Raw genomic sequence first — 25,175 nt, 5'->3', positions numbered from 1 at the left:
TTCATACAGATTATAATTACTTCCGTCAGTCACAGCGCTCTGTGCCAAAAACTGACAATGCATTTTCACTTTCTGGCATGTGGGAAAATAGAAAAAAATTAGTTTAATAGCAATCTCGTTCCGGAATACTTTCGTTCTCCCCGAAAATTGTGTGCATACCACCACACTCAGACAGATTATAATTACTTCCATCAGTCACAGTGCTCTGTGCCAAAAACTGACACTTTCAATCTCTGGCATGTGGGAAAACAGAAAAAAATTGTTTAATAGCAATCGCGTCCCGGAACACTTTCGTCCCGGGATACGACGAGAACGAAAGTGTTCCGGGACGCGATTGCTATTAAACCATTTTTTTTCTATTTTCCCACATGCTAGAGAGTGAAAATGCATTGTTAGTTTTTGGCACAGAGCGCTGTGAGTGCCGCAAGTAATTATAATCTGTCTGAGTGCGGTGGTATGCACATAATTTTCGGGGAGAACGAAAGTGTTCCGGGACGATATTGCTATTAACCTATTTTTTTCTCTTTTCCCACATGCCAGAGGGTGAAAATGTATTGTCAGTTTTTGGCACAAAGTGGTGTGAGTGCCGGAAGTAAATTATAATCTGTATGAATGATTATATGCGTAATTTTCGGGAAGAACAACTTTCTTATAATGTCATGTCATATTTAACACAAATTTGTCTTTTATATGTATTTACATTTATATTAAGTGGTTTTTTTTAAGTAAAGACTATTTTCATTTTTCGCTCGAAGAACGCTCCAAACTTCAACGTCGTCCCAAAGTGCGCAATTTACGTATATTTAACCATATAATATATATGGTAATTGAAGTTTATACATATGGTTATATATATATATAAATAAATTTATATATAAGTTTATAATGTCCATAATATGAAATTCTTTTATTATCTTTAGAGACGTACCAAGAGTATATATATATTACATACAGGGTCATCGAAAAGTATCGGATCCCCCTAATATCTTCAGTTAGAATGCATTTTGGAAAAAATGTCCAATAGCAAAGTTATATGGTTTCAAGCGGGGAGTAAGATGATGACCTTAACTTTGACCTTGACCATGTCCTTCAAGGTTATTTCAAAGTCAACCTTATTTTTTAAATAGAACACCCAACATTTTATTGCATATTCTTATAGCTTATCTCGAGAGCTTTCCAAAACACTATAATGAAACATTTTTTCATTAAGTACTTTTTGAGTTATAAAGGTTTGAAGTTAACAATTTTTTGACACAAAATGTAAAATATCTTGTAAAATATTATTTAGTTTTCAGTAATCATAACCTTAATATTTTTGTGCGTGAAATAATGAGACCAATTAATTGGTTTAAAGAAAATACATTAATCGAAAAGTATCGGCTCCCCCTAATATTTTCAGTAAGAATGCATTTTGGAAAAATGTCCAATAGCACAGTTGTACGGCTTCAAGCGGTTATGCTAGTAGGCTGTGGCGGAAAACTGCCCGAAGGTGATCGCGAGAAGCTGCTCGAATGCGTGATGTCCGAAGGCGTTAGTGGGAATCTGCTCGAAAGTGTTGGCGGGGCCGATCTTTATTGTCTCACTCTCGCAGGCACCAATAGTAATACAAGCTCTTGAGCAAACAATGCGGATCACTGATTTAAATCTTTGATGCAGTGCTGTCTTCTTCTTAGCGAGCAGCAGTCACCTCATGGACGAAAACGAACAGCCTCAAAAATTGTTTCTGTAACAAAAGAAGCCATTGCGCTTCAATTGATTGTCCCAAACATCTTCATTTTGTTTCCAATAGCCCAGAATTTTTTCGTAAATATTATTAATTGATCTATTAGATTTTCAGTTGCTTAACGAGCTTTTTGCTAGTGCTGGTTGAAATAAACAAATCGATAGTTGGACCAACATTTAATAATTAGTATTTTTCTCTACTTAATTATTTAGATCAATTTCCTATCACTTACCTGATTAATTCTTCTTTGCTCTAATTAAGAATGGCGAAGCTTTCTGAAAGAGTTCGAATAACACTGTTAATAATGCGATGATGGGGAAATTAACAAAGAGGGTATAAAACAGTAATGCGATTATTTGATGAAAATTTTCGGAATGAAAATAATAGGATCTCCAAAAGTACTGTAATCCGTACTATTCAACGTTTCGAGGACATTGGTAGCGTTAAAAGCCGCCCAAAATCTGGTAGACGTAAAACAGCAACAAATAATGATAAGGCATTAGATGTTTTACAGTCTTTCGTTGAAAGTCCCCACATTTCCATCAATCGCGTTGCACAAGAACACGAAATCGGTTATGCATCTGTCAGTAAAATTCTGAAATTGAATAAATGGCATCCATACAAACTCCATTTGGTCCAAGAGTTGTCCGAAGACGATTTTGATAGACGCATCGAATTTTGTGATCTTATGATGGAGATGATTGTCGACGATCCTCTATTACTTAATAATATTGTTTTCTCTGATGAAGCCACATTTGAACTGACTGGAAATGTAAATAGGCACAATTGTAGATACTAGAGTGACGTTAATCCTTACTGGAAAAGAGACAATCATACCCAATATCTACAAAAAGTTAACGTATGGGCTGGTATTCTTAATGGTAGACCAGTTGGCCCTTTCTTCATTGAAGGCAATTTGACAGCACAAGTATACACAGTCATGCTTCGCGAACAAATTGTTCCAGCTATTCGAGACATAGCTGGTGGAAATATGGATGAAATTTATTTCCAACAGGATGGAGCTCCACCTCATTATGGTGTCATTGTCCGTCAATATTTGAATGAGGTCTTTCAGGACAGGTGGATAGGGCGAAGGGGTCATATTGAGTGGCCACCTCGGTCTCCGGACTTGACCCCACTTGACTTTTTTTGTGGGGTTACTTGAAAAGTAAAGTTTATACCACCAAGCCTCAAGATTTAGATGATTTAAGAGGGAGAATAACTAGAGAGATAGAACTAATACCGCCGGAAACGTTCCGGAATGCGGTTTCAGCTGTTTATAACAGATTGGCATATTGCCAGGCTGTTGAAGGGCAACAATTTGAACATTTGTTGTGAATTGTTTGGTACAATTGAATATTTTGCCCAAGCTGACCAATTGGAATGAAATTCGCCTTAACTGATCGGAATCACACACCACTTAACAAATTGTTAATTTCAAACCTTTATAACTCAAAAAGTACTTAATAAAAAAATATTTTATTATAGTGTTTTGGAAAGCTCTCGAGATAAGCTATAAGAATGTGTAATAAAATGTTGGCAGTTCCATTAAAAAAAATAAGGTTGACCTTGAAATGATCTTGAAGGACATGGTCAAGGTCAAAGTCAAGGTCATAATCTTACTCCCCGTTTAAAACCATACAACTTTGCTATTGGACATTTTTTCCAAAATGCATTCTAACTGAAGATATTAGGAGGGTCCGATACTTTTCGATGACCCTGTATATCGCCAACGAGGTGGAATATCTCTTCTTGTGAAATTGTATTCGCGTGATCCGCCTTGATGCTTGATGCATCTTTATTTATTTATAATAAAATTTAGACGGCCTGATTGCAAAATCTGTCTTTGTGAGGATCTTGGGAATAGTTTTAGAGATATATTATAACAATACGATGATGATATATTTTATCAGTGAACTAATATATCTCATTTTGTAAAATGATATTGTACGTGATCTGCTCCGACGCTTCATACATCTTTATTTACTTACGATATATTTTTCACGGCCTGATTGTAAAATCTGGCTCTGTAGGTTTGTCGGGGATAGTTGAAAAAAGATGCTAACACAATTTGGTGGTGAAACATATCGTCAACAAAGTGAAATTTTGCATCTCCTACAATGATTTTTCGAGTAATTCACTCCAACGCCTGGTACGACGGACGCTTTATTTATATATTATAAATTTTTGACGACCGGATTGCAAAATCCGGCTTTATAGCGATCTCGGGAATAGTATGAAGAAAATGCTGCATCAACTTGGTAATAATACGTATCGTCAAAGAGACAAAATATTACATCTCGTAAAATGATATTTCGAGTGACTCGCAGCGACGTTTGGTACGGCTGACGCTTTATTAACGTATGATAAATTTTTTATGGCCGGATTGCAAAATCTGGCTCTGTAGAGTTCTCGGGGATAGTTCAAGGAAGGTGCTATAACAGTTTAGCAATTATACATATCGTCAACAAGGCGAAATTTTGCTTCTCGTAAAATAATTTTTCGAGTGATTGCTTGGTACAACGGACGCTTCATTTATTTTTCATAAATTTTGGACGGCCGGATTGCAAAATCTGGCTCTGGGGACCTCGATAATAGTTCACGGAATATTCCATATCAATTTGGTGGTTACATATATCGTCAACGAGGCAGAATATCTCTTCTTGTGAAATTGTATTCGCGTGATCTGCCTTGACGCTTGGTGCATCTTTTATTTATAATAAAAGTTAGACGGCCTGATTGCGAAATCTGGCTTTGTAGAAACTTCGGGAATAGGTCGAGGAATATGTTATAACAATTTGGTGGTGATATATGACAGCAACGAGGCAAAATATTTTTTCTTGTAACATGGTATTTCGCGGGACTCACTGCGATGTTTCGTACGACGCACGCTTTATTAATATATTATAAATTTTGGACGGCCGGATTGCAAAATCTGGCTCTGTAGGGATCTCGATAATAGTTCAAGGAATGTTCCATATCAATTTGGTGGTTACATATATCGTCAACGAGACAGAATATCTCTTCTTGTGAAATTGTATTCGCGTGATCCGCCTTGACGCTTGGTGCATCTTTTATTTATGATAAACGTTAGACGGCCTGATTGCGAAATCTGGCTTTGTAGAAACTTCGGGAATAGATCGAGGAATATGTTATAACAATTTGGTGGTGATATATGATAGCAACGAGGCAAAATATTTTTTCTTGTAACATGGTATTTCGCGGGACTCGCTGCGATGTTTCGTACGACGTACGTTTTATTAATATATTATAAGTTTTGGAAGGTCGGATTGCAAAATCTGGCTCTGTAGGGATCTCGATAATAGTTCAAGGAATGTTCCATATTAATTTGGTGGTTACATATATCGTTAACGAGGTAGAATATCTTTTCTAGTAAAATTGTATCGCTCGTGACTTGCTGCGACGCTTGGTACTGCTGACATTTTATTTGTTTATGAAAAATTATTTACGGCTTCATTAAAAAATCTGCCTTTATAAGGGCCTCGGGTATAATGCAAAAGATGTATCATAACAACTTTGCGGTAATACATAACATCAACGTGACAAAATATCTTATGTTTTAAAATGGAAGCTGGAAGGTATTCATACATATACACACGGCAATATTTATGCACTGCTCATATATACGCTAATGCTAATGTATTACTCGCGTGAACGCAAGGCAGTTAGGTCATATAGACTGCACCATAGTACAGCTGGGCTACACTTTCCGTGTTATCTGCACCAAGCATATTTTGCCACGCAGACATCATATTTGCTTATGAGACTTACATAGACATCTTGCTTATATTAGTATCTAGGTCGGTACAGAGTCTGATTTTGCATTTAGGTTCTTGAAAATTTGTAATAAATGAAAATATAGGCTTGTGCTGCACCGCGGGATGAACGTTCATGCAAATTATTTAATCGATTTTTATTTCGACTTTTTTTCCAGAAAAGCGCTCTGTACGATCCTGCGGATATTTTTCCTGATTGCAAATATCATGCATATAAGGTGATTCTCTTCGTATTTTGTTCATAATTTGTAATATAATTTTGCCTAGTTCGCGGGTCTCCGCGAGAGGTCTCTAGTATGGCTTCTGTAGATCCTTAAGGAAATAGTATTTTATAAGGACAAAGATAGTAAGTTAGAAAAGCGCAGACGATCAATCATTCCCCATCTTTGTCTCATCATCGATAAGCGGACCGTGTGGCAGGAGTAGGCACGAGGTGAGTCAGCAGCAATCTTATCGTTAAGCGAGAATCTCTCCGTCTTGTTTCTTCATCATTTCATCTTTCATCCCACGTGTTATCTGCAATTCGGGAAGAAATATTTCGAGATCGTGGGGACAACTTCTAGCAATGACACAAAATGACGCTAATGAGTGGCCATTTTTATAATTTTTATATTTAATTTTATAATTTTCATACTCAATTATGAACATACACATGCATTGTAAGTGTTGATATACAATTATTATATTTTAATTATTATTAATATTAAATTTATTAACGCTAATAATTTAAATGATATCAGTCACTTGAGATACTCATCTTCTCGCAAAGAAATTGATATATCCATTTGATTTCGAAAAAATTTCTTTGTATGAGATTTTTATGAGCCAGCATGCAAAATTCAACAATGGATTGTTGAGTGTTTGCAGGAAAAAATAAACAAAGTTTACGAGGGTTACAATCTTTTAAATGTGAAGGAGACGGGTTCATCTTCTGATCTGCGTGAAACTTTACAATATAATGTATTTTAATCTGCAAAACATAAATCTGAAAGTAAAAAGTGTCGCTCTAAAGTGAGAAAAGAGTTATTAAGTCAAGTTATTAAGTCAAGAAGTGATAGCGGTTAGGAAATCTGTCACGACGATAATCACCGACGATATACAACAACTTGAAGATGATCTGTAGCCATATGCGCATGCTCCGTGGTGACATGCGCATGCGAGAAGCGCAAGTTTGAAACACATGTATGTATTAAATCTTCTCCTTATACAGGGTGTCTCATTTTAATGTCCCACCCCAAATAACACTTCAGTATTGAAGTTTCAAGGAAAATGATCTGAATAAAATTGTAGGGATTTAAGTGAGCTATCTTATGATGACCTTGACTTTGACCTTGACTTCTATTTTCAAGGTCATTTGAAGGTCAACTTGTGTTTTTTAAATGGGAACCCTTATTTTTTATTACAGTTTTTTCTACTTGTTAATTTGAACAACTTTTGTCTAAAATATTTTCTCATTTGTCTAATATTTTTTGAGATATTTGAGGAAAACTTGATAACTTTTTTCAATATTTAACTAACGATATCTCGCTAACTATTTGTCGGAAGAAAAAGTAGTACTAGACTTTCTTACTTTATTTAGTCTCAAAGATATATTGTTACAATAGCGCCTTGACTTTTGTCAACTTACAGATTTTTGGAAATTTCAAAATCATCAAATAAACAAAAATCAGGACACTATTGTAATAATATATTCTTGAGATTAAATAAAGCAAGAAAGTCTAGTACCACTTTTTCTTCCGACAAATAATTAGCGAGATGTCGTAAGTTAAATATTAAAAAAGTTATCAAGTTTTCCTCAAATATCTCAAAAAATATTAGACAAATAAAAATATATTTCAAACAAAAGTTGTTCAAATTAATTAGTAGAAAAAAAACTGTATAATAAAAAATAAGGGTTCCCATTTAAAAAACGCAAATTAATCTTCAAATGACCTTGAAAATAGAGGTCAAAGTTAAAGTCATCATAAGGTACCTCACTTAAATCCCTACAATTTTTATTGAAATCATTTTCTTTGAAACTTCAATACTGGAGAGTTATTTGGGGTGGAACATTAAAATGGGACACCCTGTATACGAAGTTTAAGATTACAATTAAATCGTGACAGAAACTAAATTTAGTATACAGAGTTTTAGAAAAGTCTGGAAACGGTCAAATGTCTCGAAAACAAAACGTTTCTGAGAAAGACGTTTCCAACCAAAGTTATAGGGTTTTAAAATCTATTGAACGATCATATCCGTTTGACCTTGAGTGAAGAGGTCAAGGTGAGGTCACAAAGCCATTGTGATTTTTTAAAATGGAATATCCCATTTTTTACCACACAGTGTTAAAGATGACAGAGAAACGTTTCCAAAACACTACTTGTTTACCTATTTTTGTTGAGAATTGTCTGAGTTATGAGCTTTAGAATTTACGGTGTCGCCAGCATTAGTACTATCCAGGATGTACCGCGTGGAGGTTGCATGGTCGGACTTTACACCCCTGTGTGTGTGTGTGTGTGTGTGTGTGTTTGTGTGTGTGTCAGCAGAGATAAAGACCCCGCGGTTCGCCACTCCCGCAGTATTTAATGACTCCAACTCTCTCTGCTGTGTGTATGTGTGTGTGCGTGTATGTGCGTGCACGCACGCGCGTGCGTGTATACGTAGACGGGTTTTTACTCAATTAATTGTTAAATTGAATCAAGTGTTCAAATTGTCTTCTGTCTGCTGCTTGACAATGATCTAATCGTAGATGAAATTCATTGAAAACGTTTCGTCTCATTTCTGGTGAAATAAGATTTATTTGGTGCAGTATACGTTTCCTAAGGACCGCCAAGTTAGCAGGTTTCGTTGCGTACACATTGTAATAAATTATTTGTAAATTGTCATTAGATTTACAAATCAATTGTAGAAGCTCATCCTTATTCTTCGATAAGGAAGGTAGCACAGACATAATCTCCACATGTAGTATCCTCAAAAAAACATATCGATGGGTTTTTGGTTATCGGACTCTTCTTTATCGGAAAAAATTTATTAGATGCTGGATGCTAGATGCAGATTGTATTTGTCATACAAGTAACAAATTACTTCCTCCCCGATGTGGTGCTACCTTGTCGTGGTGGGGAGGCTCAAGCGATCTGTTGATCCACCTGGGCAGTACCTCCGGTCCAATCGGAGGGAGGGCCGGGTGGGGAGGATCACTTGCTAAGAGCAGCTCGGGTTCAGGGAAGTGAGGGTTTTGGGGTGGGGGGATAGGGATGGGAAGCGGGGTGGGCGTTAGGGGTCAGGGTGTTTCGGCATCCTGATACGAGGGATTCAGGCGAACCTCGGCGTACCCTAGCCTACTATACCGTAACCCTAGGTCATGTCTCTGGGGCCGGGGGTCTTGCCTTAATTGGCCGGACCGCGAGGCGGGTCCTCTATAAAACACCACGTAATCCTACGGTTGAAGAATGCCACGCCTAGAGGATGAATGGCAGGTACGAGACCTGTCGCGAGTGGTTCCTCATCCGTGGAACTTGGCGTACCACGGGGACAAGCTAGCCTTATCCATGGTAATACGGGGGCTCTATCATAGATTGACGTGCACTTCCCGCCGAACTCGTGGGATCAAGTATGATTTCCAATTTTAAAAAACAAAACTCCGAGCCTTCGGACTCAAAGTCCTATACGGATGAGTGTAGCAACCCGTCCATGGACTTACCACTCACTTCGGTGAGTGATTTTTTCGAAGGGGAAGAAGGAGTGAGAAGGATGGGAAGGAATCACCAGGCGAGTGCCTCCTCCCCACCCCCCGGGGAGAGTACGGCGATGGACCCCGGAAGATTAGGGGGGTCATCCAGGGGGTCCTCTACATCTGAGGACTGCCCATCGTCCTCGCTGGCTAACAGCCGGCTTTTCCCCCCGCGGGGGTGGAAAGGTCAGTCCGTCGGTTAGGACAAGGGCGGCCACCCAACGTGGGATGCTAAAGTCCTCGGGGTCCGGGAGTAAAATCCCGGTACCGGGGACCAACAGACCGGGGCCCCTTTCTAAAGGAGCAAGGAGGGCCTCCCCCCGAACACCAGGGGGCGCAAAGGGTTAACTCGGACAAGGAGGTAGGGGGTCTGGGGGAGTGGTAAGGAGGTCGGAGCGGATCGCCAGAGGTCCGACGTGATTCTGTCAGAGGGCTCCAGGATACAGCTTCCCGGCACCAGTACGGTGGCCCAGAGGGCAACAAAGGTTGCCAACAACACCGGCAACGAGGGAGGAAGGACTGCCAAGGACGTTGGTGGAATGAAGAGGATCAGGGCGATTACTAACAGTGACTCCTCGGTAGCGGAGGTTCCCGCCCTAATACCCGAAAAAATGAAGCAGGGGAGACTTGCGACTACGGGATTGGGGGTGGGTTTGAAAGAAAGGAAGGCCATAGATTTGGTAAGGAGAAAGGAAGAGGAGAGTGAGAGACTGGAGAGAGAGGCCTGGGATCTCCTCGACAAGGGGATGTTTCGTTCCCTTAAGGACAAACGCCCCGTCGAGGAGGTCTTTCGGGACCCCTGCTCCAGAATCTTGCTGAGGGAGACCAGGTCGTCAGAACTAGCTTCGGAGGCGGGCCGTGCCTTGGGCGCGGTGCGTCTAGTGGCACGAAGGTTCAAAACGCTCAAAGGGACCTTTGTGTCACTATTAAACCGCGCCGTGGCCACCTCCGAGGCCGTTCTGGCAACCCTCCTGGCCAGGACTGCGGAGCTAGACGGGAGGGGGGATGAGGACCTGAAGATCACGAGAGAGGTGGAGGAGCTCAGGGAAGAGCTGAGGGAGTTGAGGACCGAGAACAGGAGGCTTGAGGAGGAATTGCGGGTAAGCAAGGCCTCCATGATTCCCGCCCTCGACCTCTCTTCCCGGCCTCTTAGGAATAGGCGCAGGACGTACGCCGAGACAGTGGGGAGCACGACGTCCACGGAGGAGGAGAAGACCATGGAGTGGTTCGAGAGGAGGAGGAAGAAGAAGAGAAGGAGGAAGAATGTACACTCGTCTTCTCTCTCTCCTTTTGATGGGAGAGGGAAGGAGAAGGGGATGGTAAATGGGGAAGGGGGACGTCCCGGAGAAATGCCACCGTCGTATGACGACAACCTCCCGGATGACTCCCCTCCCCCAACGGAGAGACCAGATGGGGTCGAGGAGGACCTAGACGCCTCCATGGCCACCACGGTCCCTACCCGCGACTGCATGGCGGAGCTCGACCGTTTAACGGCCGTGGTGGCTCGCCTTGTACCCGGGGGTGAGGAAATCCAGATGACCGGGGGGAGGTCCTCGGTGACGGATCCGATCCGGGATAAGGGTAGGACCAAGGGACGGGTGATCCCTGATTGGAAGGCCCAGGCCTCAATACCAACTGTGGGGCTAAAGACATAGGCCCTACCACCATCGGAGCAGGAAGGAACTAAGGGGAAGGGTAAGAAGGAGAGAAAGAAGGAGAGCAAGAAGAGGAAAAAGGCGAAGAAGAAGCTGCGGAAGGCATCGGAACAGATGCAGATCGGAGGGGAGAAGCCTGGACCAAGGAAGACCCTTTTGGGGGGATCAGGGGACGGGGATTCCTGCGAGGAGTTCCAAGGAACCTGGACGGGACCCCTCGCAAAGGGAACAGAGGGATGCGCAGGAAGGAAGTCGGCGACATATGGCCGGGACGGAAACTTGGTCCCAGGTTATTAGGAGGAAAGAGAAGCAGAGGCTGCAGGAGGAGGAGAAGAAGAGGAAGGACGAAACCTTCATCTCCAAAAAGTGAGGGCCCAGGAGGGGGACACAGGGGGCGAGGCAGGGCATGCCGAAGCCGCCGAGATCGACGGTCGTCACAATCGCGTGCCTCCGCGAGCGGTACCATGAATTCATGGTAGAGGCCAGGCGTCGAATAAGGCCTGCGGACCTCGGGATAACTACATCCCTGAGGGTCCGTAAGGCCTTGAACGGGGCCATGCTAGTGGAGGTGCCTGGCCTCAGCGCGGGGGCGTCCGCCGACCGGCTTGCGGAGGAGCTCCGCAAGCTGGCGGCGGAAAAAGGTCCCGGTTTTCGCATCCAGAGGTCGGAGAAGTTCGCAGCTTTGCGACTCTCCGGCTTGGATGTGATGGCGCTACCCGCTCGCGCAATGCTGTGTTTCCGTTGTTTGGAACGGGGACACGTGCGCGAGCGGTGCACGAGCGCCGTCGACCGCAGCGGTCTCTGCTACTACTGCGGTTACCCCGGCTACCGCGCCAAAGGGTGCGAGGCGGCGTCGCGCTGCCCTGTCTGCACGGATAAGGGCAGGCCCTCCGGTTATAAGATCGGGGGACCTGCAGACAGAAAAAAGAAGAAAGCAGGGAGGAAGACAGAAGGAGAAGGAGAGAAGAAGCAGGCAGGAAAGGGGATCGGAAAGGTCACTCCCCAGGCAGGGAAAGGAGGCTCTGAGGCGGGGAAGGCCCGAACTCCCGCGGAGGAACAACCTGGCCAGACGTTGCTGAGGGAGAGGACGGACTCAGCCCCCCCCCCAACGAGGGATCCCAAGGGAAAGGACCCGGAGGATGGAGGGGAGAAGGAGAGGGGTCCGTTTCCATCGACTGGGAGGCGGAGCAGGAAGGGACCGTCACCTGGACCCCAGAGAGGGAAGAGCCGAAGTCCCGGAGGAAGAGAAGGGGAACGGAGGAATAGGACCCGGAGAAAAGGGACCAGGAGGAGGGACAGTCGGAGGAGGACTTGGACTCCAGGAGGCCGGATAAGGTGAGGAGGGTATGCCCTCAGGTTCTCTGAGGGGTAACCTGAGGGCATACCCCCAACAAATGTAGACGGAGGGGAGTCGGTGGGAGCGCTACCCCCGACTCCTCTGGAGGACGATTCCTCCTCATACTCCCGAGAGGAGGACATCGCTCAGGTAGGGACCCCCCGCCACTCCGTTGACTCCGAAAAGGTACCCGCGAATGAGGCTACCAAGGCCGAAACCCCCTCCTGGGAGACTGAGGCGGCGGTGCCGCCAGAGGTCTCCCAGGGAGGTGGATGTAGGCGGCCCGGAGGAGGCCTAGAAGGCTTCGCCTTCAGACTGCTCCGGGCCCTACAGGCCAACCTCGGCCGCGGCGCCCGGGCTCAGGATCTGTGGGTGCACAGAATCCGAGAGCTGGGTGCTGGGCTGGGGGTGACCACCGAGCTGCATTGGGTGCCGATACGCAGCGATTGCTGGTTCGTCAGCCCGGACGGCTCGGTCGGTGGCCATGGTGGCAAACCCCGCAGCGGGGACCCCCTGTGTTATCAGGGAAAGGGGATCCTCGTATGTGGCGGTCGACTGGGGGCCCATCACTGTGGTGGGGGTATATATCCCCCACCACAGGAACAGAGCCGGTCTCGGCGACCTCGACCGCGTAACGGGGATCCTTGATGGGATCGGGGAGTTGGTGCGAAAGTGCCACCCCCGACCCATCGTAATTTCCGGGGACTTCAACGCCCACTCCGAGGTGTGGAGCCGCAGTCCCCGGCAGAGGGATCCCCGGGGCGAGGCCGTGATCGGCTGGGCGGCGGGATTGGACCTCTTGTTAATCAATAGGGGGTCAACCAGCACTTGTGTACGGCCGAGGGGGGAGTCGGTCATTGATTTGACCTGGACATCCCCCTCGGCCGCCGGGATGTTCTATGAATGGAGGGTGGAGGCGGAGGACGAGTCACTGTCTGATCACAGACACATAGTGTGGGCCCTCCGCCTCCCCGAACCCGAACGGGTGCTGGCCGCCCGCCGCTGGGGAGGGGCTTTCCCCTCCCCAAGAGATGGGCTCTCATTCGACTGAACGCGGACAGGTTTCGGGCGGACGTCCTTGTGGCCACCTGGTACCTGGATGAGGGATGCGTGGGACCCCAGCCCCTCGAAGGGGTTGGGGAGATAGTGAGTATCGTGGCGTCGTCGTGCGACGCTGCGATGCCCCGATCCCACCCCCGCCGGCGCAGGGCCGCGTGCTAGTGGACGGTAGAGATAGCGGACCTCCGCGACTCCTCTGTCCAAGCCAGACGGGTATATTATCGGGCCCTGCGACGAGGAGGGGACACCACAGGGGCAAAAGAGGGCTATCTCCGTGCGAAGGAGACTCTCAAAACCGCTATCGATGAGGCCAAGCGAATAGCCTAGGAGCAACTGGTGAGCTTCCTGGACGACGATCCGTGGGGGCGCCTATACAAGAGGATGATGGGTAAGGTCCCTTGGACGCCCCCACCGACGGAGACGTTGAACTACCAGACCTTCGAGGGGCTCCTGGATGCCCTCTTTCCGAGGGCGGAAGAGGGCCCTCCCAAGATCCCTGACCCCGAGTTAGGGGAGGGAGACTGGCACGAGGGCCTGGAGGTGAGTCCAGAGGAGTTTGCCAGGACCAAGAGGAAAATCGGGATCAAGGGAAAGGCAACCCGGCCCCGATGGAATTCCTGGCCGCGCCTGGGCTCTCGCCCTCGGCGAGGGAAACCTGTCCGCGGTCATGCGGAGGGTAATGAGCGGGTGCCTCATGGAGGGGGCGTTTCATCCTCCCTGAGGTGGAGGAGGGTCATACTGGTCCTCCTCCCCAAGGAGGGCAAGACGCCCGGGAGTGCGTCGGTCTACAGGCCGATTTGCCTGCTCGACGAGGCGAGCAAGTTGCTTGAGCGCATTGTTGCCGACCGCCTCATCCAGCACCTGTCCTCGGAGGGGCTGAACCTCCACGACCGTCAGTATGGGTTCAGGCCCGGACGGTCGACGCTGGATGCGATCCAATGTGTCCGGGATCTGACCCGGACGGTCGTGGAGAGGGGGGGCAGGGTGTTACTGGCGGTGTCTCTCGACATCACTAATGCCTTTAACATCCTGCCCTAGCCGGAGATTGGGCGGGCGCTGGTGCATCACCGGATGCCCGTCTATCTCCGGTGGATTCTTTCGACGTACTTCGGGGACAGGGACCTCGCCTTCACTATGAAGGGCGGCGTCCAAGGCCGACGCGCTATGGAGCGCGGTGTCCGGCAGGAGTCGGTTCTCGGTCCTCTGCTATGGGACATCGCGTTCGACCGGGTGTTGCGCACTCCGCTCCCCCTGGGCTGCCACGTCGTCTGCTATGCGGACAATACGTTAGTGGTGGCCGGGGGGAGAGGTGGGGGGAAGCCCGCCTCTGCGCGGAGACGGCGTTGGCATCGGTAGTGGGAACTACCAGGAACCTGGGTCTCAAGGTGGCGCCCCAGAAGACTGAAGCCGTGTTTTTTCACGATGGCAGTCGAGGGGCGTCGCCGGAGACAGGTCCTGGTCGATGGCGTCCACATCAGCGTCGAGTCGACGATAAAATATGTCGGCCTGACGTTGGACAGCCGGTGGAGATTCGGGCCTCATTTAAGGCAGTTGGCCTTCAGGGTGCGCAAGGCTGGACTGGCGTTTGCCCGTCTCATGCGCGTCCGAAGGGACCCAGGTTGGAGAGCTCGCAGCCTGTACGTGAGTATGGTGCTCTCGATCGCCCTGTACGGGGCGCCTATATGGGCGTCCCAGCTGCTGGTCTGCCGCGGCGGAAAACGCGTGTTGCGGCAGGCCTTGCGGCCGGTTATGATTAGGACGATTCGGGGGTACCGCATAATATCGTACATGGCGGCGACCACCCTGGCCGGTCCTCCCCCCGTGGAGCTCCTTGCCGAGAAGAAGAGAATCCTCTATTGGAGGGTGAAGGAGCTCCGTGGGAGCTAACGGCCAGGGGTCTGAAGGCCCTGAAGCTCCAGGCCAGCGCCCGGACCCTGAAGAGGTGGGCGAACATGTTGTTCGACCCCCTGGGGCCCGGGCGCGAAACGGCCGAGGCTGTCCGCCCCTGCCTGTCCGAATTGACGGGCAGGAGGGGATGTGGAATGTCCTTCAGTCTGGTGCAAGTGCTGACCGGGCACGGCTGCTTTCGTCGGTACCTGCAAAGGATCAGGAAGGAACCCACCACTCGATGCCACCACTGCCCTGTGCTGATGGACGCGGTGCATCACACCCTGGCTGCATGTCCAGCATGGAGCAGGGAGCACTGTGTCCTCGCCAGAGCGGTAGGGTGCCGAGAGGGGGAGATTTCGCTCCCGTATATGGTGAAAGCCATGTGCGGGAGCGAAGAGGCATGGTCAGCGGCGGTCTCCTTCTGTGAAGACGTAATGTTCCGGATTGAGGCCGCCGAGTGGGAGCGCCGACCGCGGAGGCATCGCACTAGGAGACGCCAGGGTCGGCGCTCCCTGTAGGGGGGGGACGGCAGCGGGCCGGAGGTAGCCTCGGCCGAGGAGAGGTCCCAGACCTGAAGGGGTCGGGAGCTCCCTCAGCCGCCTCGGGCCCGCCTCCGTCGGGGGGGGAGTAGGGATTGAATCCCCGCTCCCCCCTAGCCGCCGGACAGGTAAGGTAAGGGGGAGTGATAACCCCAGTTGGAGCTGGGCCCACTCCCCAAAATCCCTCTTTGATTAAACGAAGGGGGGTACGGAGGAAAGGTGGATGTCCCTTTTCTCCTTAGGTGAAACCAGAAGGCCAACTGGCCAGAAAACTGGCCAGGGACCGCGCCTCCCACTAATTTTCCTCGGTGAGAGAAAGGGGGGCGCGGTACTAGAGGCGAAGGGCTCCCGGAGAGTCCTAGGGCCGGGGTGTCAGGGAGGGAATACGGGAGTAGTTCCCCTGACTCTCCCCACATCGGTCCGACAGGTAGATATCCCGCAGGGGTTTTAGCCGGTAAGAGTCCGGCATAACCCCCGACCCCTCAAGGGTCGGGGGTATCCATGAGGATTTCCCCTGCGTGAACAAAAAAATAACAAATTACTTGTTCGTATATCAAGTCAAAGTAATTTCTTTTGCAAAGTAAGAAATTATTAGGTGTACAAATTAATAATCCAAATTTTTCAGCTACGTTCAAGGCTTATTTTAAAAGAAAGCAAATTAAATTATTCAATCAAAGTATTCGCCGTTGCTTCCTATAACTTTAAGCCATCTTTCAGGCAGCTGATGAATTCCATCTCGGAAAAATGTTACGTCTTTGGACACGATAAAGTCGTCAAGCCATTTTTGGATCTCATCCACTGATTGGAAGTGCATATCGGACAAAGCGTGTTGCATCGACCGGAACAAGTGATAATCGGATGGAGCAATGTCTGGTGAATACGCTGGGTGCTGCAAGACGTCCCAGCCAAGACTCATTATGGTGTCTTTTGTATTGGAAGCAATGTGTGGCCTGGCGTTGTCATGCAACAATTTCACTGAACGTTCTCCTTTGCCAGTATACGGGCGTTTTCGTTCCAATTCTTGACTCAAGCAGATTAATTAACGTTGGTAGCAGTCCGCAGTAACTGTCTCACCCGGTTCCAACAACTCATAATAATGCACGCCCTTGATATCCCACCAAATGCAGAGAAGAACCTTCTTTCCGAAGCGATTTGGTTTTGCGACCGATTTTGATGATTCGCCGGGATTTACCCATGACTTTCTGCGTTTCGAATTGTCATAAAGTATCCATTTCTCATCGCCCGTAACGATTTTCCACAAGAAAGACTGCCGACGCTGCTTATTGAGAAGAAAAAGTCATGCTGCCACTCGTTGATTTTTGTTGGTTTCAGTGAGTTCATGCGGAACCCAGTTTCCTTCTATTTGGATTTTTCCCATCTCATGTAGGCGTTTGGAAATCGTTTGCTGCGTTACTCCCAACTGTTCTGCAAGTTCTTTTTGTGTTTGTGCCGAATTCTCAGCGAGCAGTTGTTCGAAATTATCATTATCGCACTTCGGAGGGCCTCCAGGGCGTTGTTTGTTGATTAGACTGAAATTACCGCTTATAAACCGCTTAAACCAAAATGCGCACACATCGTACGATACAACACCTTCGCTAAGAAAGGAACAAATCGATTCGCACGCTCTTGCAGCATTTTTTCCTTATTGGAATTCGTAAAGAATGCAGCGTCGGATATGCACCTTATCTGTTGCCATTTTCGACTGTACTGAACTGAATACTTTTGAAGATTATGTTGGGCCTTTCGCCAAACTATATGTTCTTTTTAATAGCTATATTGCATACATTGCATAATTACAAAAGAGCGGGAAAATCTATTCAATTTAAAATTGATTTCATAACTGCTTAAAATAATTTGGATTATTCATTTGTACACCTAATACTTTCGGTAATCGCCAAAATGGTATTGACTGAAAGGAAAGAATTACAATATTGATGATGCGGATATGGTGACAGCGTTAGGTCCTTCGAACAAGTAGCGACTTTGTTTAACGATACTTATGCAAATCGTGAACCAATTTTAAAGTCTACAGTTAAAAAAATTGTCAGACGATTCGAAGAAACGGGATCTGTCAAGGACCGCTCGCGGTGTGACAGACCAAAATCAGCGACACATTTCGATAAAAGTTTGGATATGATGCAATTATTTGTAGAAAATCCTAATTCTTCGATAAGGAAGGCAGCACAGGCGACTGAAGTTAGTATATTTTCCATTCATAAAATTATGATGAAAGAAAAATGGTATCATTTCAAAATAAAATTTACTCAGGAGCTAGCGGAATGTGATTTCGATAGAAGAAATGAGTTTTACAATGAAATGATGCATCGATGCGATAATGGTAACACTTTTCTTGATAATATCATTTTTTCCTATGAAGCTTTTTTTGAATTAAATGGAACGGTAAATCGTCAGAATTGCCGCTATTGGAGTGACTAACCCTCACTGGATGCGTAATCTCCACATACAGTATCCCCAAAAACAGAACGTGTGGGCGGGTTTTTGCAAACGTGATATTATCGAGCTCTACTTTATCGAAGGAAATTTTAATGCGAACACTTATCTACACTCAAACGCAAAAAACCCGGTACACTAAAAATTTGGGAAAAAATTACAAAATTTCAAATGATCATAACTTGGTAAATAATGAAGATACAAATATGCGCAGAAATGCAAAATGAAGCTTGAAACGTCCTCTTTAAGAATATCTGAATGGCAATTATGCTCGGCCATTTTTTTCAAAATGGCGGATGATAAAGTGAGAGGATGCAAAATTGATAATCAAAGGTCCGTGTTTGCGATGGTGCATGGTGTGCATCAGGTATCGCAGCGTAATGGGACCAAATTCACATGAAAGTATAGAGTGTTATCTTTAAAATGCTACTTTACCGAGCTCGATGTGATCATTTTTCACTGAGTTGTTCCAAATTTTGCTAAAAATGCGGTTTTCTTGTTAAATTTGCATAATTCAGTGAATAAGTATCGCATCAAGCTCTATAACGAAGTATTTTACAGAAAACATTCTATACTTTTAGGTACTTTTCGTCCCATTGAGCTGCGACACTTACTTTGCTCCATGCGCCGTCGCACGCTCGAACCTTTTTTTAGCAACTTTTCATGTTCTCCTTTTTATCACCCGCCATTTTGAAAAAATATCGTTGCGCACAATTTCGATAGATCTTCCGAAAAGTACGGTTTCAAAGCTTTCAAACCGTTTATGAAATTTGCTGCTAGGATATTTAGGTGTCGAGATATTCAATTTCGAATTTGCAACAAATGTCGATTCAGCGAGGCTTAAGGGGCTAAGAGGCTCTGCGGTTCGTTTGGCTCTTTCATAATTTCAATAGCCGCGTTCATTAATCTCTATACAATAATTTACACAATTTTGCGAATTGGAAATTTAATTTTTATCAAAAGTTATCATTCTTTACCCTTCAGTTACGCATGATCACTGTGGTATACACTTTAGTTCGCGAAGCTGTCCCTAGCTCTCTACCTTCTCCGTACGATTGGCCATTATGGTACATAGCTTGAATATGCTGTTCAGGATCGCGCCTGAGTTCGTGGTGACCCGGCGCGCGGGATGCCGAGTCGCTGGACGCCACCTGAACGTCGAAATTCCCTGGCGCTCCTAGTCCACGGAGCCGCCGCGACGCGGCGATCTGGGTTGTCGCGCGCGCGAGCCCCTCGGCTCGCACGCGAGTTTGAGCTGCCCAGGGCATATATGAGTGCCCGCGGAGCCGATCAGAGATTGCCTTCGTACAGCTTTTGGCTTTCGTACGGTCCACCACCGATAGTGGCACTATCTCTTGTACGCTGGACTTCGCGAGTTGGTCAGTACGCCGGGCTTACGTTCTGGCTTGACTGAGATTCTGTCGGTGCGCCGGGCTTTAACGCCTGGCTTGACTGGATTTTTCTTAAATGTATGTGCCAAGACAATAAACAAAAACAAACAATTTTCCTTTTCCGAACGTGTTCACTCCGATAAGCGCTGCCTCGTGCGACTTTTCTTTTTCCGTGATCTTTTCCTTTCGAGGCGCGTTGCTTCGTGCAACTTCATCAATTGACTGCACGTGGCAGTCATACCCACTATTAGTACATACACACCACACACACAGCAGAGAGGGATTGGAGTCATTAATTACTGCAGGAGTAACGAACTGCGGGGTCCTTATCTCTGCTGTAACACCACACACACATGCACACACACACACACACACCACAAGGAGGGTGTGAAATCTTGAAATACTGTGGAGCTGACGAACCACGTCCGGGGTCCTTATCCTTGTGGTATACAAACACACACACACACACACACTACATACAATGGAACTTTTCCTACCAGTAAAACTCCATGCGGTTTATATTGGGAAGACTTACAACCATAATTTGAGCTAATGACAGCGGTATCTTAAAACGCAATTCATCTTTATTACGTAATACCGATTACGCAAAATGAAGAACCTAAATTGAATTTTACTTTCATTTCCCTGGTTTTCAAAATAATAAATGCAAATCATTGAATATATTGTACAGGTTATGTAAATTATTATATAGAGAAACATGAACACAGCTATTGAAATTATGAAAGAGCCAAACGAACCGCAGAGCCTCTTAGCCCCTTAAGCCTCGCTGAATCGACATTTGTTGCAAATTCGAAATTGAATATCTCGACACCTAAATATCCTAGCAGCAAATTTCAAAAACGGTTTGAAAGCTTTGAAACCGTACTTTTCGAAAGATCTATCGAAATTGTGCGCAACGATATTTTTTCAAAATGGCGGGTGATAAAAAGGAGAACATGAAAAGTTGCTAAAAAAAGGTTCGAGCGTGCGACAGCGCATGGAGCAAAGTAAGTGTCGCAGCTCAATGGGACGAAAAGTACCTAAAAGTATAGAATGTTTTCTTTAAAATATTTCGTTATAGAGCTTAATGCGATACTTATTCACTGAATTATGCAAATTTAACAAGAAAACCGCATTTTTAGCAAAATTTGGAACAACTCAGTGAAAAATGATCACATCGAGCTCGGTAAAGTAGCATTTTAAAGATAACACTCTATACTTTCATGTGCATTTGGTCCCATTACGCTGCGATACCTGATGCATACCATGCACCATCGCAAACACGGACCTTTGATTATCAAATTTGCATCCTCTCACTTTATCATCCGCCATTTTGAAAAAAATGGCCGAGCATAATTGCCATTCAGATATTCTTAAAGAGGACATTTCAAGCTTCATTTTGCATTTCTGTGCATATTTGTATCTTCATTATTTACTAAGTTATGATCATTTGAAATTTTATAATTTTTTCCCAAATTTTTAGTGTACCGGGTTTTTTGCGTTTGAGTGTATATCTTTCCATTGCTCACACATTCAATATATTTACCTCGAAGATATTCTATTGCGTCCGTCAACTTTTCTTTCGTAATAACACATTTTGCTAGATTTTGCGCATAGCTGATCGTTACTTCATCTACAAACGTGGTTTCCATTTTTAATACGAGTTTTTCACTGTTCACGTTACGAAGACTGCCCAGAGAATGAAGTGAGCACGTCACAAAACATGAGAATCCCTCTGCGAGAAGAGGAAAGGGAAGACGGTTCTTTTCCACTTGTAACGGTTCTAATGGCTCTTGGGTTTCTCTCACACAAAATAATCACTGTCTGGCCATTTATTTCCCATACCATACGAAATATTTATGCGAAATAGATTTACACGAAAAAAACATTTTATTGTAATTAATAAAAAGTTGTGTTCATATTTGAAAGACCTCCTAAAGAAAGACTCTCCTAATTAGCCTTGATTAATAGCGTAGAAACAAAAAAAGGAATTACACATAAGAACAATATAAAAATATTTATTACATGTCTTTACATACGAAAAAAAAACGAACCAGTCGTCGGCGGGACTCGAACGCCGTCGTCGGCGCAAAAGTGTTCGCGGCGCGGGAGCCTCTGTCTGCTCAGCCACACCGACTTCGTGAAAAAGTGTTGTAACTTGCGCCATATGTGTGGCATGGCTCCGCGAGCCAAACTTTAACTGCAAATTACTCGTAAACAAAGACGCATTCACGCATATTATGTTAGGGCGTTTATACACGGCATCATAGCTATCGAGTGTGCTATGACTCGTGTTGAAATCGATGAAACAGGTTGCGTCATCTCCTTGTGAAATGAAGCGAATTACGAGTTTCCGAGTCTGTCGCTACGCTATCGCAAGGGCGCTGCGACATTAAAATAAGAGACGTGGCTCCGCGCGAGTTTCAAATAGAATCGCTGACCGTATCGCTATTTAGACATATACTGTATTGAATAAATAATGCAACTTGCATCTTGCAAATATGTGAATTATTTTGTTGTATCGATGCAACGCCAGATATACTGACAGTTGCATTCAGTAAAGTTTCATATTATATTTAATATGGCATATCATTGAGAGCAAATTTGGATCATTTCTATCATACTACTTTCGTATTTCTATTAAATTATACGTAATAAATATGCCATATGAACCAGTCATCAATGATGCAACTGTTATAAATGTACAAACGTTGCTGCCAAATTGACGTTCATCTATTTAATAAATTACGTACATTTATTGATTAATTCGGTAGGATATATTTGTCACATAAATGTGATTAAAGTAATAATAAAGTTTAAAGGTATTACAAAAAAAATTTTCCAAGAAAAACATTACTTTTATGTATATATTATGGGATCATAGGTCTTATTTGAGCGTTTCAAAGCATTTGCAGCGTCTAATATGGATTGCACCCATCATACACGGAAAGTGCGATGCAGTAGGCACTGTAAATGCTTTTAAGTGTCGTGTAGGCCAATCATGGTTTTACTGTAGGCGTTTCAAAACACGTTTGCAGCATATACGGCTGCGTTCCCACTGAGTGCGTCATGCGTCGCGTCGTCCGTCTGCGTCACGTTAACCAATCAAATCGTCCCATTCTGTTGGAGCTCCAACAGAAGCTATCGTCGCTCCCGTGCTAGCCGCATGATCGCAGGCGAGGCCGAGCCGGCCTAGGCGAGGAGACCGCGGGAGCGCGAGCGAGAAGGAGAACACGCAAGAGAGAGACCGAGCACCCGTCCCGCGGATCGAAAACAAAGATCCGCGGAAGGATTCCCGGATGGGGAGATCCACCGAGGAACGGGGAGAGACGGGTTGCTCGACACAACAAAGAAAAACGACTCGAGACTTCTTTTGGAAAAATAATAAAAGAGCGAACTCCCGTTTCGCTCCTTCTTCTTAGCTTCTTCTTCGTGAGCTGATTACCGAGTACTGAGGATAGATTATCGCCGAAGACAAGAGTGTCGTTTACCGTGGGTTAGACCAAAAAGGATAACGTGTACCGGGCGAGAGAGAGAGTTTGGTGGACCGTTCTTAGTTGGTGGAGTTCCACGCGCCCCAGGCGTTGCAGAGGGTGGCGAAATTGCGGAGGAGCGAGGAGACGAAATTGCGAATATCGGAGGAGAAGGAGGAAGTCGAAGAACCACGCCGCCGGGAGGTTCCCGAATCTGTAAGACCTTCCACCTGCTTTATTGTTTCGGTGTCCCGTGCGTACCATGTCTCATTATCGTTGTCGGCGAAGAGCAAGGCTCGAATTCGCGAGAGCAAAGCAGAGTGTACCGTATCGAGGGGTCGGACCGTTCCGATTCCCGACAGAATAAAAGTGAGATAAGCAAAACGCGCGTCTCTATTCTTGTGTCTTCCCGGTCACTTCCCGAATTCCCGATCGAACCCTCCCGTCTACCGACTTAAAATACCGAAGAGTTACCGGTCCCGTCGAAGCCGCGTATCTCGGCCCTTTGGTGGCCTTCCGTTTCGTGTTGGTGGTCGGTGCAGTCCGCTGCACCTGGCGCCCAACCACTTTGTGAGAGTGTGAACGGCCGAGACGCATGGACCGACGGCCGTTTGCCGACGGCGAGCGAAAATCGCGTCGCAAATGTCAGAGGCGTGACGTGTGCTGACTAGTATAATAAATCCCACAGATACTTTTTACGTGGGCTGGTACATTATAATAATTGTACTAGAAGCTCTCTCTGTAACGTGAGCTTTAACAATAATAATAATTAATACCAGAGGCTTTTACGTGTACTAGTTTCATATTTTATTATGTAATGTCAGAGACGTTACGTGTGTTCACTTGTATAAGCCCCACAGGTATTTTTTACGTGGACTGGTACATTGTAATAATTGCACCAGAAACTCTGTATGATGTGAGCTATAACAGTAATAGTAATTAAACCAGAGGCGATTTTACGTGAGCTGGATTAGTAGTCTAATGGAGCAGAATTTGTTAATAAATCATCTGTGTCCGCAATCTACTGTTATTCTGTCGACAAAGTCTGCTGACAGAATGTGACAGTAGATTGGTAACAGAAAGTACACAGATCTGACTAACAGACATTGTAACAGAAAGTACACAGATCCTACTAACAGAGTCTGTCAGCAAGCTATACGCGCTTCTTGATGTAATTAATCAGATGCCTGCTTTCTATTAGCAATCTTCAATCAGATTCTGTCAATAGACTCTGTATCATTACTGACATCAATGTGCCAATATCATATGAAAAACTGCATGCAATCTGCAACTTTCCTGTCAACAAATATTACTAATAAATTCTGTTCAAAATCTGTTTTTCTATTTTGGCTATCTGATACATATTCTGATATATGATAATGTACACAATCGAAAGCCGTGCATTTCTAATCGAAATATAGACATAAATAGAATAACCTATGTGAAGCTGGCCCCTCATTATTAAAATTTGAAAAAGATGATGAGAGTTCCAGTTGCCTCCCGAAGAGTTCTAGAGTTCTCAATCGGTTTTAGAAATAGTTCTGGCGTTTTAAACAGTCAAAAAGGCAATTGAAAAAAGGGGGGGCCAACTTTACAAAACCGTCCACTTTGGCGAATTAGAACTCTTTCATTTCCGCTTGAATCGATTCAAGTCATAAGGAAAATCGATAGAACTCTTCGGGAGGCCACCAGAACTCTAAAGAAACTGACCGATTTTCGAAAAAAAATTTTCTCTTAATTGGACTTAGAAAATTCGACATCGACGATACTTTGATGAGTTAGAACTCTTTCATTTCTGCTCGAATCGATTCAAGTCATAAGGAAAATCGGTAGAACTCTTCGGGGAGCCACCAGAACTCTAAAGGAACTGACCCATTTCCGAAAAAAAATTTTCTTTTAATTGGACTTAGAAATTTTTTTCGAAAATCGATCAGTTTCTTCAGAGTTCCGGTGGCCCTCCGAAGAGTTCTATCGATTTTCCTTATGACTTGAATCGATTCGAGCGGAAATGAAAGAGTTCTAGCTCATCAAAATATCGTCGATGTCGAGTTTTCTAAGTCCAATTAAGAGAAAAATTTTTTTTTCGAAAATCGGTCAGTTTCTTTAGAGTTCTGGTGGCCTCCCGAAGAGTTCTATCGATTTTCCTTATGAC

The 25,175-nt window shown here is 45.3% G+C and overlaps 1 protein-coding gene across 1 annotated transcript in view; it reads right to left on the bottom strand.

The window, feature by feature from the left end:
• Positions 1 to 3,686: 3,686 nt before the first annotated feature.
• The window catches only part of LOC112589361 (uncharacterized), a 46,525-nt gene continuing 25,036 nt past the window's right edge, over positions 3,687 to 25,175 (bottom strand). The window contains exon 2 of the mRNA XM_025302349.1: positions 3,687 to 6,036. Coding sequence (XP_025158134.1) covers positions 6,014 to 6,036 — 23 coding nt within the window. The 3' untranslated portion in view covers positions 3,687 to 6,013. The remainder of the gene's footprint in view (positions 6,037 to 25,175) is intronic.

The sequence above is a fragment of the Harpegnathos saltator genome, unplaced genomic scaffold (assembly GCF_003227715.2).
Source record: "Harpegnathos saltator strain DR-91 unplaced genomic scaffold, Hsal_v8.6 scaffold486, whole genome shotgun sequence".
Classification (NCBI taxonomy): Eukaryota; Metazoa; Arthropoda; class Insecta; order Hymenoptera; family Formicidae; genus Harpegnathos; species Harpegnathos saltator.
This window is presented reverse-complemented; position numbering and strand designations above follow the sequence as displayed.